A 17,083-nucleotide genomic window follows, 5' to 3' on the forward strand; every position below is an offset into this window, starting at 1 on the left:
TCATCAAGGGTTTTACACTGATTTGCTATTTCTGACACTTTTTTTGTATTGAATAAAATGCAAATTAAAGTTAACATACATACGCCACGGCGTAAGATATTATTAGTAACATGTTTCAAGTAAAATCAATACCTATACATAAACCGTGTGCTTGTAAAAAAATAAATAAAAACATGATTACTGTTCGAGTTGATAAAAATTCCCTTGTTTATATGGATTACCTATAAAAAAAAAATATATATTTTTTTCAAACCACCATTATAGTCCCTAGTACTGTGTTGTTTCAAATGTTTAATGATTCGGACGTGTTTCAGGGTAGGTTCACCAGCTCTGCCACTAGCTTTAAGGGTGCGCGAATTCTCGTTTCACGTTTCATCAGTATGCTACATTGTGACCCTCTTATCTGCCTCATTTCAGGACAGCGACTCTGACAGGAGCTACGACACAGGCTTGGGCAGCGAGGTCAGCAGCACAGGTGAGTCTTGTGCCTCTTGACCGCAGCCCTGACCTCGTTCTTCAGAGACCTGTGGTTTCTAGGAAAGGGGGATGAGACGCACAAATGGACTGAGTGTCTCTTGCATGCATTGCCCTAGACAGTGTATCATTCCTCAGTGAGTTTAGTCCTGTGTGCATACCAACTTGTAACCTCATGGTGCCCTCTGTGCCCCCAGACGTGCCCAGGTTACTGGCGTTGGTGCAGCGCTACGTGGCGGGTGCCAGACTGGTGGAAGACGTTGGCAGAGAAGTGGTGATCAATGTGCCATACTCAGCTGCCCAGGATACCAGCCTGGCATCTTTCCTGGCAGAGTTGGACGGGCGGCTGGGTGAACTGGGCGTGTCCAGCTACGGGCTCTCGGACACCACACTGGAGGAGGTGAGGTTGGGGGGGTTCACTCAGTGTAACGTACATGCCACTTACAGAGGCCTGTTAAATTGTCAATCCATATATGTCAAGGCATATATGTCACATTTTATTGATTTAAAAAGATAATGAATTTCAGGACTCTTTTGGGTTTGATCATACTTGTGCCCGTGCGTGTTTCTAGATCTTTCTGAAGGTTGCAGAAGAGACTGGAGTGGACGCCGACCCAGCAGAGAAGGAGAAAGAGACCCACCTCCCCCCACAGCAGCAGGGAGACGTGGCAGACACCGACACGGAGACAGGTAAAGCAACCTCATGAGGCTGGGTGTGACTCAGGCCGTGCAGAGACGCAGTGTGGGGCGGCAGCCTGCCCGAACCCCTGCTCCTGCTAATGTAGCTCTTCTTGTCTTTTCTCACTGCGGCTGCCAGGAAAGAAACAGCCTCGCAAAGCAGGTACTCTGGGTGGGGGGTTTATATATTTTTTTTATTCAGTCATTACAGATGCAACACAGCTCCTCAAAAGAATCTTTTGGTCAGCATAGCTATCCATCTTGGTGTTTTTATTTTATGTAAATTGGTCAACTGGTTCACCTGTGCTGTGCGTTAAGAAGCTTAGTGTGCGACAGTCTATCAATCCCTCTCTGTTTCTTGTTGTCTTTTTAAATGCATTGTCTTACAAAGGTTCAGTCGTGCATTTGAAAGGATGATTTTTTTATATGTTCTCAACTGTGGATTTCATGCTTTAATTCAAACAAACACTTCCTGTGGTCCCACTAATCAGGACTCACCAAGTAGGTGACTTATGATGAATGTGCGTGTGTCCTCTCTCCTCTCAGAGACATTGGAGACAGACCTGCTGAGCGGGGATGGGCGCGGCTCGGTGCCCCTGACCGGCTGGGGCCTCACCAGGCAGCAGCTGCGGGCTTTGTTCACCAAACGGTGGCTGTACGCCCGCCGGAGCCGCAGGGGGCTTTTTGCACAGGTAACCCACCCACGCTCCCCTTGTACCTCAAATCACGACAAAGACAGAGTTTTTCATGATTAATGCGAAAGCTCAACCCCCTAAAAATTTGAGATGCAGTGATATTTGCTGGGTTGCGTTCCAGATCATCCTACCCGCAGTGTTTGTGTTCATCGCCCTGCTCTTCAGCCTCATCGTACCTCCTTTTGGGAAATACCCCTCCCTGGAACTGCAGCCCTGGATGTATGGAGAGCAGTACACCTTCTTCAGGTACCAAACAACCCACTTCATTGGTTAACTTTGCAAAACAACCTGCTGCACCCCTTTGGTCCCTCAAACTAGCCCTGAACCCAACGATCCTCTATGCTGGATCTCTTGTGCCCTTGGGGAATTGTTGGAATAGTTTTTTTTTTTTTTTTTCACTGCATATCTCTTGTCACTCTAGTGATGATGCTCCAGATGACCCCATCAATCGGGATCTGCTTAGTGCTCTGCTGGAGAAGCCGGGGTTTGGTACCAAGTGCATGGAGAACAATGGGTAAGACGGTCCTGCCCACCAGACAAGATGCAAGCTACCACTCGCAGACATAAATAACTTTCTGATCCAAATAAGCCTTCACACATTTCCTCAATTTGATATCTAATCCCTTTGAGCCTAGCAGTCAAACCTGGCCATCAAAAACATCAACTCTGTTAGTGAGTGGTGTGCCCACCGTCCTGAATAGTAATTCCCACCTTCAGGGTCAATATTGTGCCATCAGTATGAACCTGCACATAGACTTGTGCACCCTAGGTGATACAAATACAAATATTTGCACTCCATTCTTTCTCCAGTTTGGGGCTACTTGATGAACAGGCGTGAACGTTATCTTGCAAAGACAGAGGTTTGGCCTTGTGCTCTGCTCAGTGTGGTTGTGCTTTGCTGTGCTGTGCAGGGTGAGTCCGTGTGCAGACGAAGGTGGGGAGTTCAGCACGCCGGCCATGTCTCGCTCAGTGGTGGAGCTGCTCAGCAATGGCAACTGGAGCTCCAATCAGCCTTCGCCTGCCTGCCAGTGCAGCTCCGAGGAGGTCCGTCGGATGCTGCCAGACTGTCCCGAGGGGGCTGGTGGCCTGCCCCCCCCCCAGGTGATCTACACTGATGAACTGACTGGCATTAGACTGTAAAGCTGTACATAAGCATCTAATAGTCCGCTTTGGTCTGCTTCCTCTACCCCAGGCCAAGAGGATGACGGATGACATCCTGCAGAATCTGACCGGACGCAATCTCTCCGACCACTTGGTCAAGACTTACTCCCAGATCCTCAGCAAGAGGTGAGCAGGAGCAGAACCAAACAAATAGAATATATATGTTTATGTACACTGGTGTTTAAAAGTGAATATTAGATGAAGGTGTACGAGACGTCATGTGTATTTATGTATTACTTCATGGTCTTGATGACAGCCTGCTAGAAGCTAGACGTGCCTCTGTTTAAAGATCTTTCTCAAGTGCTCTCACTCTCCCTCACACCTTCTCTTTCCCTGTCTCCTATTCTCTCTACTTTCCAGCCTGAAGACTAAGAAGTGGGTGAATGAGTTCAGGTGGGTTCAGGTGTCTGGAGGGGTAAGCCTACAATAAGAGTAAAAACAATACACTAAGAACTACAATCTACAAACTACAGAAAATTGGAAAAGTAAAACTGTCTTGAATTCGCCCCTGGATTTATTTAAAGCCTGTGATTGGTGCACACCCCCTGCTTTCTACCTCAATTGGGCTTCTGTCTTGCCTTCTTATCAGCAGGTTAGCCCTTATAATACCGCATTCGTCCTAATAGACGCGCACCCTAGTATTTCAGATTTTTTTCCACCCCCTGATATCCAAATTTGTTTTAATTTTGTGATTTTCCATTTATTTGGGTGCATGACCCAAGGTTGTTGTTGCTCATGTATTGTGAACAGATTAAATTAATGAATAATCACAAATGTATTTGCTAAAATACATTTCTTAAACTTGTATTTAAAGTAAGAACATGATATAAACAGGAATACTTAATCACCGACTATTTCACCCACTGCATCGGGACTATCAATTAATGAACAACATTCAGACTGGTGACAAATTAAAGGAAAAACTAACATAAATTGTCTCAGTAAGGTGTTGGGCACCACGAGCCACCAGAACAGTTTCAATGCTCTTGGCACAGATTCTACGAGTCTCTGGACTCTACTGGAGGGATGAACACCATTCTTTAAAAAGATATTCCCTCATTTGGTGTTTTGATGATGGTGGTGGAGAGCGCTGTCTAACACGTCGGTCCAAAATCTCCCACAGTTGTTCAGTTGGGTTGAGATCTGGTGACTGCGAAGGCCATAGCATATGAGTCACATAATTTTCATACTCATCAAACCATTCAGTGAGCCCTCGTGCCCTGTGACTGGGGGCATTGTCATCCTGGAAGAGACCTCTCCCATCAGGATAGAAATGTTTTACCATAGGATAAAGGTGATTACACAGAATAACTTTGTAATGATTTGCAGGGACCCTTCCCTCTAAGGGGACAAGTTGACCCAAACCATGCCAGGAAAATGCCCCCACAGCATAACAGGGCCTCCGGACCCCTTCACTGTAGGGGTCAAGCAGTCAGGCCTGTACTGTTCTCTTGGTGTCTCCACACATGCACTCGCCCACTAGAGAACACTAGCCAGTTGAGCGTCTGTGTGACTGAAGCTCCTGCCATTCGTGCCCCAATAATGACCCCTCTTTCAAAGTCACTTAGATCCTTTTCTCTTGCAATCTTAATCCAAAATCGAGGTCAGCTGGGCCTGCTCAGCATTTTCATACATGCCACAGAGCATGATAGGATGTTAATTGCTTAATTGTATCATGCAGTACACCTGTTTGGAGGCATCTGCATTCGTTATGTTCATCCACTCATTTATTCAGGTTTTTTCTTTAATTTGTCACCCATCTGTATAGCAGCACATTAAATGTACTAGAAAAAAAGGCACTCTGAGTAACACTAACATATTTAACATAAAATAGTACCTGTTCACCGATTTCTGGTTCTCAGGCTGTTTTGTAAATGTGATATCCTTGTAGGCAAGACATAAACTCAAATGTGGTGCCATTGATAGATATTCCAGTATAACAAGATCAAGGATGAATACACATGTCATCTTTTCGTGATCAGTAAAAGGGCTGAATATTGTCATAATGTTCAAATGAGTAAATAAACAAGTGTGCCAAAACCCTAATGTTGTGGGGAAAAATATAAATTTGGGGACTTTGTACTTCATAAGTGCGCATGCAAAGGGCCCTATCTTCGTGCATTACGTGTCTATTAAGACAAATACGGTATATCCATTTAATCGGCTTTAATCTTATTTTATTTTGCTGCTGCTGTGTGTTAAATGTGACCTGCTGGTAAATCAATGGAGCAGTGAAGAAGTGTGAAACTGCAACTTAAAGAGAAGCACAGGGCTGGACAATAATGTTGCATGAGCTTCAGAGTATTAGCACTTTGACTTGCCTTTGGTGCCCCTTGCAGGTATGGTGGCTTCTCTCTGGGGGCACACAGCGGTCAGGTCTTGCCTTCAGCTCAGCTGGTTGAAGAAACCATACTGGCAATAAGGAAACGATTCAGAGTGGACCAGGTAAGAAGAATTCGGTGTCAGGGTCGACTGGGCCGCCCTTGCTCTGTGGCCTCACTTACTCCTTTTATGTCCCTCTTCCTCCCAGAATAGCTCCCTGGACAGACTGTTGCGACGATTGCCAAGTTTTGTGGGTGGGCTGAGCACTCGGAACAACGTCAAGGTAAGAGGGAGAAGGGACGGGGGTGTAGCGTATGGTACACTTATAAATTTCAATTAAAGAAGTGAATTTATAGTATCACCTTATCACGAATCCTGGAATCTTGTAGAACTCAATTTCTGTAATAATTGGACGCAGACACCAATTCCAAAGATATAAATTGTCAAATTTATTCAAAACAAAGACTAAATGTAGCACTACACTAATTATACAAAGGGAAAAACTAATTAAAATTCAACTCTAGATCAACACATCAAAGACAAATCACTTCCGTGACCAAATCAAAGACCATGGGATCGCATATGATAACACAAATCGTTAAACAAAAAAGGTTATAAACACATTGACTACAATACCGGTTAGTAAGACGAAGGTGAGTCTCTCGTTAGTATTGTTAGTCAGACATTAAATAACTACGCAGGTTATTATTTATGTCAGGTAACTTATATATATATATATCAGTCTCATTTACGTTTAGGTGCCGAGAAAGATCCTATCATTACTTGTTACCACAATTTCCCTTAACTGATTATTATTCAATGATTAAGGATAGGCAGGGCCACCAATAATCTAATGTCTATTAACTTGTGTCAATTTCAGACTAAACAGTTAAACAGGAATGAGAAGATATTTCTCGGCGTTGACAGATTTTATTTCTAAAATTATCAACAAAACAGTTTAATGCAACACACATTTATATTTAAGAAAACTAAATGATATTACACATTCTAGAGTTATGAATCACAGATTAACATTTCTAATTGATTTCTCAAATGTCATGAATCATGAACTCCAAACTGTTAAACTTATCTGAACTTCGTCGCAGAGAGGCCTCTCTGTCTTAGGGCTCAGATAACAGCACACGGCACGAGGTCCATGTGGTTGGAACAAAGGCAGTCCGGTTCGGCTTTGTCCAAGAACTTCCACTCAGTCGATGCACCTGGAAGTTGGGGTTTCGCGAAAGTAGAGTCGTTTCCAAACAGATTTTCCACTGGTTTGAAGGCTCCAAGGTTGTGCACAAAATCTTCTTTGTAAGCAGGGGTTCCACCGTAGTTACTTGAAGACAAAGTCTTTGAGGAAAGCAGGGCCCTGTTCGTTCCAAGGGTCAAGTTTCTTAAGACTCAATAGCTATTTCAATGACTGACACTTTCGTGTACAGTCGACTTAGTCAATTGTCCAGCTGTAAAACTCCACTGATCAGGTGGGCACAGGCGGGCATGCGCAGTCTGTAAAGTTCTTTATTTAATAAAGTCCTTTAAAAGAATTCTTCGTACGGCTCAATCTCCTTCTCCCAGTTTAACTCTTCTGTTGCCGGCAAAGACTTGGTTGGTTTCTGGTTCCGGTTCTGGCAACAGAGCTACAGGTTGAGCTGTGGCAGTGAGTTTCTGGTTCAGGCGAGAGAGAGAAAGGCTGTCCACTATTCCTTATAGTCTGTCAGATAAATAGGTGATTGGTCCCTGAGTTCTTGAGATTGGATTTCGGTTTCAGCCCCCAGTGTCCTATTTGAGGGGGGCTTGATTTATGACTGATGTCAATCCATGCCATCTTTTGGAAATGCCGGTTGGCCTGGGTTCATAGCTCTATGTCGGGATTTTGGCTCTCATCCACTTCAAAGAGTTTTTATCACCTACAGGCCCCTTTCTCCAGACATCTCATAGCAGATTTCCAAACTATTTGGCCTCTTCTCGGTGCCATCCTCCCCAAAACTGTCACTTTGATGCAAACCAGTTCCAAGCTGAGGAGCTAAGGAAATCTGATAACTTTGGGGGGGAGAGGTCTTCTTTAGATCAGTGCTTCAGCTCAGAGCCCAAATGCTCTTATCCAAATACACCCAACATAACACTACAGGGGCATGGAGTGTGACCCTGGCAGGTCTACCGTGATTGTAGAAGTGGGTAATAATACTTGGCCAACGAGGCAACAAGCCCTGAATAGAATCCAGAGTTCCCAAACTGATCGCCCTCCTTTGTTGTAGCTTGGCTATCCACACCCAGAAGCGTTTTATTTTTCATTGTGGAGGTGGCGTGTCTGTGTGTTTTCAGCAGCGCGTGTGTCTATCTCCAGGTGTGGTTCAACAACAAAGGCTGGCACGCCATGGCGTCCTTCATCAACATCATGAACAACGGGATCCTGCGCGCCAGCCTGCCACCCGGGCCGGAGAGGCAGAGACATGGCATCTCGGCCTTCAACCACCCCCTGAACCTCACCAAGCAGCAGTTGACTGAGGTGGCACTGTGAGGGGCCTTTATATTATTTTCTTTCACCCTTTGGGTGTATATACATATATATACATACATACATACACAGTACTGTGCAAATGTTTTAGGCAGGTGTGGTGTGGAAAAATGCTGTAAAGGAAGAATGCTTTCAAAAATAGACATGTTAATAGATTATCAATTCAAATGCAAAGTGAGTGAACAGAAGAAAAATCTACATCAAATCAATATTTGGTGTGACCACCCTTTGCCTTCAAAACAGCATCAATTCTTCTAGGTACACTTGCACACAGTTTTTGAAGGAACTCGGCAGGTAGGTTGTGCCAAACATCTTGGAGAACTAACCACAGTTCTTCTGTGGATTTAGGCAGCCTCAGTTGCTTCTCTCTCTTCATGTAATCCCTGAGAGACTCGATGAAGTTGAGATCAGGGCTCTGTGGGGGCCATACCATCACTTCCTGGACTCCTTGTTCTTCTTCATGCTGAAGATAGTTATTAATGACTTTTGCTCTATGTTTGGGGTCGTTGTCATGCTGCAGACTACATTTGGGGCCAATCAGATGCCTCCCTGATGGTATTGCACAATGGATAAGTATCTGCCTGTACTTCTCAGCATTGAGGAGACCATTCATTCTGACCAAATCTCCAAATCCATTTGCAGAAATGTAGCCCCAAACTTGCAACTTGCAAGGAACCTCCACCATGCTTCACTGTTGCCTGCAGACACTCATTCGTGTACCGCTCTCCAGCCCTTCGGTGAACAAACTGCCTTCTGCTACAGCCAAATATTTCATCAGTCCAGAGCACCTGCTGCCATTTTTCTGCACCCCAGTTCCTGTGTTTTCATGCATAGTTGAGTCGCTTGGCCTTGTTGCCACATTGAAGGTATGGCTTTTTGGCCACAAGTCTTCCATGAAGGCCACTTCTGACCAGACTTCTCTGGACAGTAGATGGGTGTACCAGGTTCCCACTGTTTTCTGCCAATTCTGAGCTGATGGCACTGCTGGACATCTTCCGATTGCGAAGGGAAGTAAGCATGATGTGTCTTTCATCTGCTGCAGTGAGTTTCCTTGGCCGACCACTGCGTCTATGGTCCTCAACGTTGCGTTTCTTTGTGCTTCTTCAAAAGAGCTTGGACAGCACATCTGGAAACCCCTGTCTGCCTTGCAATCTCTGCATGAGAGAGACCTTGCTGATGCAGTATAACTACCTTGTGTCTTGTTGCTGTGCTCAGTCTTGCCATGGTGTATGACTTTTGACACTAAACAAGTAAAGTAAAACAAGTAAACAGTAAACAAGTCTTCAGCAACCTCACCTTGTTATGTTGATTGTGTTTCAACCTACATATTGAATTGATGATCATTAGCACCTGTTTGGTATAATTGTTCAAATCATACACCTGACTAGATGCCTACAAAATCCCTGACTTTAGGCAAGAATTTTATGCTGTTTTGAAGGCAAAGGGTGATCACGCCAAAAATGGATTTGATTTAGATGTTTCTTCTGTTCACTCACTTTGCATTTAGTTAATTGATAAATATAATCTATTAACATGTCTATTTTTGAAAGCATTCTTACTTACAGCATTTTTTCACACCTGCCTAAAAATTTTGCACTGTACTGTATATATACACTACATCGATTTCCACTGCCATTTCCTTGCAGGCATGAATCGGTTATACATATGAGACCTGCAGTTGTTCCATTCCAATTCAGTTTTGTAATTCCTTTTCCAATTAAATTCCAATGTCTATTATGTTAATTGCAAAAAGAAGTTGGAATTTGGAATGGGTCTGAAAAAGGGAATTGGAATTGAAAAAAGTAATTGACCCTAAACCTCCAGGACTGGGTGGATCATCCCTGGTCAAGGTCCTGTGTGTTTTCTGCCCATTGTGTGGTGGCCTATGATGTAATGAAACGCATGTAGTGGCACCTCACATGGATTCTCAACCTCAGTCTAGTGTAAGGATTCATGCTGCACTCACATATGCGCTCTCTCTCTCTCTCTCTCTGTGGTGTCAGGATGGCCACCTCAGTGGATGTGCTGGTGTCCATCTGTGTGATCTTCGCCATGTCTTTCGTGCCAGCCAGCTTTGTGCTGTTTCTGATCGAGGAGCGAGTTAGCAAGTCCAAGCACCTACAGTTCGTCAGTGGTGTGAAGCCCATCATCTACTGGTTGGCCAACTTCACCTGGGACATGGTCAGCACTGCTTACTGCCACTACTACTAAAGTCTTTAGGCTTCTTCTTGGCCTTTTTGAATGTCAAGCGAGTGGGCTTAGGAAAGACATTGGAGTCGCTGGAGATGCATGTGATGCCTGATAATACCCAGGTGACTCTTAACTCATGAAGTATCCCTGTCTCCTGTTGTCTCTACACAGTGTAACTACACAGTGCCCGCCACCATGGTGGTCCTGATCTTCCTGTGTTTCCAGCAGCAGTCGTATGTCTCCTCCACCAACCTGCCTGCCCTGGTGCTGCTGCTCCTGCTGTATGGGTAAGCACTTCAGGAAGAGTGGCTGGGTGCCAATGGTGTGTCTCCCAGAATGCATCTCACCTCCATTTTCCACTGGTCCCAGGTCCGAGGACCTGTGGTGATGGTCACATGCTCAAATTGACAAAAATGGTTTGGGAAGGTTGCAAAAGATTCCCCATCGAAGTAATTGTTCAATTTGCTGATCACAGGAGTGTTTCAAATGCACTGCAGTGATGTGTGCCCCTTTGTCTGTGCCTGACAGCTGGTCCATCACGCCACTCATGTACCCAGCCTCCTTCCTGTTCAGTGTGCCCAGCACTGCCTATGTGGTCCTCACCTCCATCAACCTCTTCATCGGGATCAATGGCAGTGTGGCCACCTTTGTCCTTGAACTCTTCCAAGACCAGGTAGGCCACTGACCCTGCCCAAACCTCACACTCCCACCTGATGGCAGAAGACTTGACCTCACAGGTCTCACAAGTTGAACACTCTTTCACAAACCAGACACAAACGGACAGTGGAAAGTTTAAAGAAAATGCTTGTATTCCCAACCGAAACTGGTTAAATCAGCTGATAGGGCTGTAAATTGAATGAGAATAAATGAATTGACTATAGGTAGCTTGTTGAGTAATTATGTTGGAAAAAGGCATCTTCTATATAATTTGTCAGCCCTAGGCTGGTACCATTTAACTCAAATGAAAATGTAATCTTTTACACCACATCCTAAATTTCAGGAACTGAATATACTCAGTAATTTCTTTATCTCTTATTAAAGTGAAAGTGCACATTTTACATATGAAGTGAGTTTTAGTTTGCTTAAATAGTATCAACAGTGTTTTTTTCAGTGATCTGGGTCATGCAGTACAATTATGGGATTCACCAAATACACAAACTATGCCACAAACTATGTATTTTAGATTTCTAATCATGTAATTGTTTGTGATAGATTGTGAGGGATAAACTGCAGGATTTTCTAATGTAGTCACATAATTGTTTTAGTAAGTCAGTCCAGTTCAGTTGTAGATCCAGCCAGACAATAAGAAGAATTTTCTATATTATTGTTGACCTTCTCAGCTTGTCACAGGAAGGCCAGTATTGGTTTGCGTTTCCCTGTGCTGCATAGTGCTGCCAGGCGTATCGAAAATGCTGATGCCCTGTTCTCTTGTTGCCCATACAGACTCTGAATGATGTCAATAAGATCCTGAAGAAGGTCTTCCTGATCTTCCCTCACTTCTGTCTGGGCCGGGGGCTCATCGACATGGCCAAGAACCAGGCCATGATGGACGCCTTCCAGCGCTTGGGTAGGACACAATGGTGCCTTGGGGAGTGTACAGGGAGGCATTGAGGCTGGCATCAGAGGGGTTGCAAGGGTAGCAACCGCAGCTGCGCCTGGACCCTGTTAGACACCCATTGGAAAGAGAAATGAATGCTGTTTGCCAGGAGTACATTTCACATTTTGGCCATGTTCTTCTGTTTCTATCATCCCTGCTTCCCATGCTTGCTCACAGCAGTTCCTTCCTTGACAATCAATTTGTCGTCTCTGCAGGGGCCAAGACGACTTCGTCCCCGTTGTCCTGGGACTTTGTGGGGAAGAACGTGTTCGCCATGGCAACACAGGGAGTCATCTTCTTCCTCTTCACTCTGCTGCTGCAGTACAACTTCTTCATCAGTTTCAGGTACAGCCATGCGAGTTCGGTTTCATTGTGCATTTGTATGGGAGACGGCGGGGAAGTTGTGTGACTGAGAAGTGTCTTAACGTTTGGCCCTAGTCTGTTCTTACTTAATGGCAGCAGAGCTTGTCTGTGTGTTATTGGTGTTCAGAGTATCAGTCTGTTCCCCTCAGGCCCTTCTCTACCACTCTGCCACCACTTGGCCTAGAGGACGAGGATGTCGCAAGGGAGAGGGCAAGAGTAAGCGGCGGGAAGGCCAAGGGCGACGTACTGACTCTGAAAGAGCTGACCAAGGTGGGCGAGAGGGATTGTGGAGTCTTCACTGTATCCAGTGTTAATAGGACTTCATTTACAGAACCCAGATAAGTTCCGGGCCTAAGAGCTACTACAATGCTATTATAAATTCATTCTGGTGTCCTTGCAGGTGTACAGGCAGAGAAAAAAGCCAGCTGTGGATCGCCTGTGTCTGGGGATCCCTCGTGGAGAGGTGAGACTCTCAGAGCGCCATGTTATACTCTGCTTGTCCATCCATGCTGTAATGAGCCTTACATACCAACTCCACACGCTGCAGACGAAGGATCAGACCAGAACACCTACTGTATATCCCAGCATGCCCAGCACAATGCCCTTACACAGAAATATCCCACAGCAACTCCACACAGCACAACCAGACAGAAATGCTGCACGGCGCACCCATGCACAACCATTATGCAGTGCACTTCCACAGAAAGACCCTACATCACTCCTGAACAGAACAATTATTGCTGAGGGGAAACAATTATGCAAGTTCTTACTGTGAGAGGGAGTATGTGTAACCTGACAGTGTGCGTCTGTCTTGGCAGTGTTTTGGGTTGCTGGGAGTCAATGGTGCCGGGAAGACCTCCACGTTTCGCATGCTGACCGGAGACGCCTCCATCACCAGTGGAGAAGCGTTACTTAGCGGCTACAGGTTTGCATTCAAATCCTCCATGGGGCCTGATTTGCAATATTTGCCCTTTTTGTTGTTATTTTTTTGTTATGAAGGATCTTATGCCTCTATGATTGACAGTGTGCAGACCAGCCTGGATCGGGTGCATCAGCTCATGGGGTACTGCCCCCAGTTTGATGCCATCAGTGACCTTCTGACAGGGAGAGAGCACCTGGAGTTCTACGCCCGTCTGAGGGGGGTCCAGGAGGAGGCTGTTCCAAAGGTAACCCCATCACATTCTTCCATATTATGAAAGCCACAAACTGGCCATCGAAGGGTGCTCTTGATAATAGTTATTTCAGGACAGTTGTTTGGGTATTCTCAGTGAATTGGCTCTGAGTGGGCGGGGTGGGGGAATGTTCAGCCGCAGAGTGTAACCTTGTTTCATGGCTGCCCCCACAGGTGGCACAATGGGGAGTGAAGAAGCTGGGCCTGACGCAGTATGCCGAGCGTCCTGCAGGGGGGTACAGCGGGGGAAACAAGCGCAAGCTCTCCACCGCCATTTCCCTCATTGGAGCACCCCCTGTCATCTTCCTGGTGAGTCCGCACTTCTCCTGCAGTGTGTCAGATCATTCACGAAGCCGACCGACCGTTCAAGATCATGCACTTAAATTCCACATATCTACTGTCCGCCAGGACGAGCCCACTACAGGCATGGACCCCAAGGCCAGACGCTTCCTGTGGAACTGCATCCTCAGTGTCATCAAAGAAGGGCGCTTGGTCATCCTCACCTCACACAGGTAGGGGGACGCCCCCGAGTCTCGAGAGTTGGGAGCTGGATTGTGACAGGCAGGTTTCTATTTGTAGGGTCGTTTCTACTTAAATCTTTTGTGGTGGACAAGAGTGTTTAAGGCTTTAAGAGTATTTTTTTTATCAACATAGACTGTTGTTTTTTTGGTCAAACTGAAGTTACATGAAAGAAGAATGTAGTGAAACCTCTCGTTCTGTCTTCCTCCATCTCTTTGCTGATTCCCATGTCCCTGTCTCTGCAGTATGGAGGAGTGTGAGGCTCTCTGTACTCGAATGGCCATCATGGTGAATGGCCGGTTCCGCTGTCTGGGCTCAGTCCAGCACCTTAAGAACAGGTACCTTCCACTGCTGCTCCCCAGTCTCGCTTCAAAGGGTCTTTACACGCATGTTAATGAACCCATAATGTCTGGGTGGCATCAGTCTCCTTTGTTGCTGAGGTCAGACAGTTCTGTTGGAACGCACAGGCATACATGGCTACCTTTACAGCTGTTTCCTTGTCCTTTCTGACCTCTGACGCCCCTTGTGCCAATGTGCTCTCCCCAGGTTCGGGGACGGATACACCATCATCCTGCGGCTCGCGGAGCCGCCCCAGCAGCCCTGCCCCGTGGAGATGTTCATCAGGGCCACCTTCCCCAGCATCCAGTTGAAGGAGCGCCACCAAAATGTGCTGCAGTACCAGCTGCCCTCCCGTGCCTGCCCCCTGGCTAGCATCTTTGCCGTGCTCTCCCAGAACCGCCAGCGCCTGGGCATCGAGGACTACTCTGTCTCCCAGACCACCCTGGATCAGGTGAGGCTCAGTGCTGCCTTTTGAAAATATCTGGTTCTTTCCTTTGCGGTGGAAATGCAGCCATTACACAGGGAGTTGGAAAATGTTCTGAACGAGTGAGTAACGTGCTGGTGTCTTGTAGGTGTTTATCAACTTTGCCAAGGAGCAGAGTGACGATGACCCGCTGGGTGAGGGAACAGTCAATGGGCTGGCAGAGGGCCCTCCTGTCGCCGCAGACGGGACTGGTGAGCCCAGTGAAGTGCTGGAGATGGTGGGGGAGGATGCTCTGCCCATTGAGGGCCCCCAAGACCACTGCAAGGACACCCCACCTGTGGTGGTGATGGTGAATGGGGTAGAGAAGAGCACCAGGGACCCTCCTGACATTAAGGACCAAGATCATCTGACCTTCTTCCTGCAGGACGACAGTGTGCTGGAGAGCAGGGTTTGAATCTCACATGGCGCAGCAGTTCCAGGCAGAGCTGCCTTGCATGCCAAAGGAGGCTCTTCCAGTCTCCAGTGGCTTCAGTGGTGAGTCATCCTGCTCTTGTGGTTCCTCACACCAGGTCCCTGACTTTGGTGCCTTGTTCATTCTCCACTAGGACTGGAATCTGTTACAGTTCATATGCTGATTGCTCATCAATTTCAGTTACCACTGCCACCCTTCGCCTGCTGTTTTAATCCAAACCAAACAACAACCGAGCCAGTTACCGACTGCCAAAGCTGTTTGCCCCCTCCGTTGCCCTTCACAAGACTGCGTTGTGAAAGTTTGCATGATGCACACAGCACTTTGATGCCACAGTCTTGTTACATCCCTTTGTTACATTTCAACTCCACAAAACCACTGCAGCTCTTTTGATTTTTACATGTCTGATCTTTTGGTTGTTTTTCCATATGTAGCACTCTGGGCTAATTGCACCAGCATGGATTGAAAAATGATTGGATTAGTTCTAACTTGGAATTAGTTCAACCAAGATTACTTTTTTAGCCACCACCAATGGTAAACCTGGGTTAATAAATCTTGGATTAAGATACTTATCCTAGATCTATGATTAACTGTAACATTTTGCACTTGCATATTGCTTATTTAAACATGAAAATAAATGTAAAACTTGAACCATAATGTTACAAAAAATACATACAAAATACTTAAACTTAATACTTTTCTTCTAATTTAAATAAAGCGATTAATAGTATTATTTGTATTGTACATTATGACAGTTTTCACTGTATTGAGATAGCTTTGCTAGCACTTTGCACCTTAAATTAAAGCCTCTTCTATAAATGGTTTACAGAGGTTATTTTAATAAATATTTTAATTAACATTTTTTTTAAATTCTGATGTTACCAGTAACGTTAATAGATAATCTCTCATAACAACCATTATGTTTGAGGTGAGAGTGGATAAAGTTAGGAACAAAAACACTGGTACAATCTGATTCAATAAAAATCAGTCAAACTTAACAGATCCACACATTTCTCAGCCTTTAAGAAGCACTAGTTACTGGATAAACTGTGCACACATACTGGCACATGTACAAGTTTAAACCACCTCCAAGCCAGGTTTAAAATTAATTCACATTTGACATTTAAACCTAGGTTAAAAACAAGTGTGCAATATGATTTATATTTTAATATTGGTTTAAGAAATATTTCATCTTGTATTAACTATAAAACCTGGTTTTGTGACACAGGATTAAAGTATAATCCTTGTTTTAATCATAATTGACTAATCCATGTTGGTGCCCTTAGTCAGAAAGACACTGATTTCTGTCAACCTGTTTTTGTTACTGTATTTTTAATGCACTGTACGATTGCTTGTCCTTACACTGTATTTTCTGGGTTTTTTGTTTGTTTGTTTTACTTCTGTCTTGGCCCCTAAATCTGATTATGTGGCCCATAAGCAAAAAAATAATAATAATGGCTAATAGCACTGACGGCTTCAAGACAAATACATTGAGACAGGGAGGAGAAAAGAGGCCTTCAGCGCTATCCATTTGGAGAATACATTTTTTACCAACACTAAAAAACAACTTTTTTGGGCTACTACCCATATGAATACTTTGTGTGAATTATTTTTAATATTGATTAATTTAGTCTACAATAGTGTTCTAATTGGCTGTTTTTTATGTTTTTATTTATATTATCAAATCTGTCATCGTTTTTACTTTGTTTTAATAGTTTTAATCATCTTGAATTGCTCTAAAATAGTATATTTATAATTTTTTATGCAACACATCAAAGCAATACACGCAAAGAAACTGCACCGTGTTACAAAATTTACATCGGTCTCTTCTGTTGTACAGATGCTTCATTGGAGAAATCTGAACTGATCGTATGTGCTGGAAAAACTATTTTCAGTGTTATGCAGTCAGCAGTTTGTGCTCAGCCACTTGGGACACTTGATACAGAAGTTGGGTTGTAGATTTATGGTTATTATTATTTGATCTGTTAAAATGTATTGTAGAATATCACAGTGGACTGTACAAATTCAAAGGATATGTGATCTTTAAATCATATTATAGAATGTATGCAAGCTCTTTTCCTACATTTTACAGTACTGTATACTTCAAGGTTTGCATACATGTGGATATATACATCTCTCTCTCTCTCTCTCACACACACACACACA

General features: G+C 44.7%; 1 protein-coding gene across 2 annotated transcripts in view; it reads left to right on the top strand.

The window, feature by feature from the left end:
* Positions 1-16,646, top strand: part of abca7 (ATP-binding cassette, sub-family A (ABC1), member 7) — a 33,983-nt gene extending 17,337 nt beyond the window's left edge. The window contains exons 24-49 of one of the 2 annotated variants that reach the window (XM_066695318.1): positions 418-475; positions 672-874; positions 1,047-1,164; positions 1,699-1,844; positions 1,969-2,093; positions 2,269-2,361; positions 2,759-2,948; positions 3,040-3,134; positions 3,369-3,401; positions 5,348-5,453; positions 5,539-5,613; positions 7,675-7,844; positions 9,849-10,026; positions 10,207-10,322; positions 10,564-10,708; positions 11,479-11,602; positions 11,848-11,977; positions 12,145-12,265; positions 12,396-12,458; positions 12,814-12,920; positions 13,020-13,161; positions 13,341-13,475; positions 13,575-13,678; positions 13,931-14,023; positions 14,232-14,475; positions 14,597-16,646. In XM_066695318.1, the coding sequence (XP_066551415.1) occupies positions 418-475; positions 672-874; positions 1,047-1,164; positions 1,699-1,844; positions 1,969-2,093; positions 2,269-2,361; positions 2,759-2,948; positions 3,040-3,134; positions 3,369-3,401; positions 5,348-5,453; positions 5,539-5,613; positions 7,675-7,844; positions 9,849-10,026; positions 10,207-10,322; positions 10,564-10,708; positions 11,479-11,602; positions 11,848-11,977; positions 12,145-12,265; positions 12,396-12,458; positions 12,814-12,920; positions 13,020-13,161; positions 13,341-13,475; positions 13,575-13,678; positions 13,931-14,023; positions 14,232-14,475; positions 14,597-14,902 (3,420 nt within the window). In that variant the 3' untranslated portion in view covers positions 14,903-16,646. Of the gene's footprint in view, positions 1-417; positions 476-671; positions 875-1,046; positions 1,165-1,698; positions 1,845-1,968; positions 2,094-2,268; positions 2,362-2,758; positions 2,949-3,039; positions 3,135-3,368; positions 3,402-5,347; positions 5,454-5,538; positions 5,614-7,674; positions 7,845-9,848; positions 10,027-10,206; positions 10,323-10,563; positions 10,709-11,478; positions 11,603-11,847; positions 11,978-12,144; positions 12,266-12,395; positions 12,459-12,813; positions 13,162-13,340; positions 13,476-13,574; positions 13,679-13,930; positions 14,024-14,231; positions 14,476-14,596 lie in introns of both variants that reach the window. The other variant, XM_066695317.1, reaches the window with a different exon arrangement.
* The last annotated feature ends 437 nt before the right edge of the window (positions 16,647-17,083 follow it).

This window comes from Amia ocellicauda, chromosome 22 (genome assembly GCF_036373705.1).
Source record: "Amia ocellicauda isolate fAmiCal2 chromosome 22, fAmiCal2.hap1, whole genome shotgun sequence".
Classification (NCBI taxonomy): domain Eukaryota; kingdom Metazoa; phylum Chordata; class Actinopteri; order Amiiformes; family Amiidae; genus Amia; species Amia ocellicauda.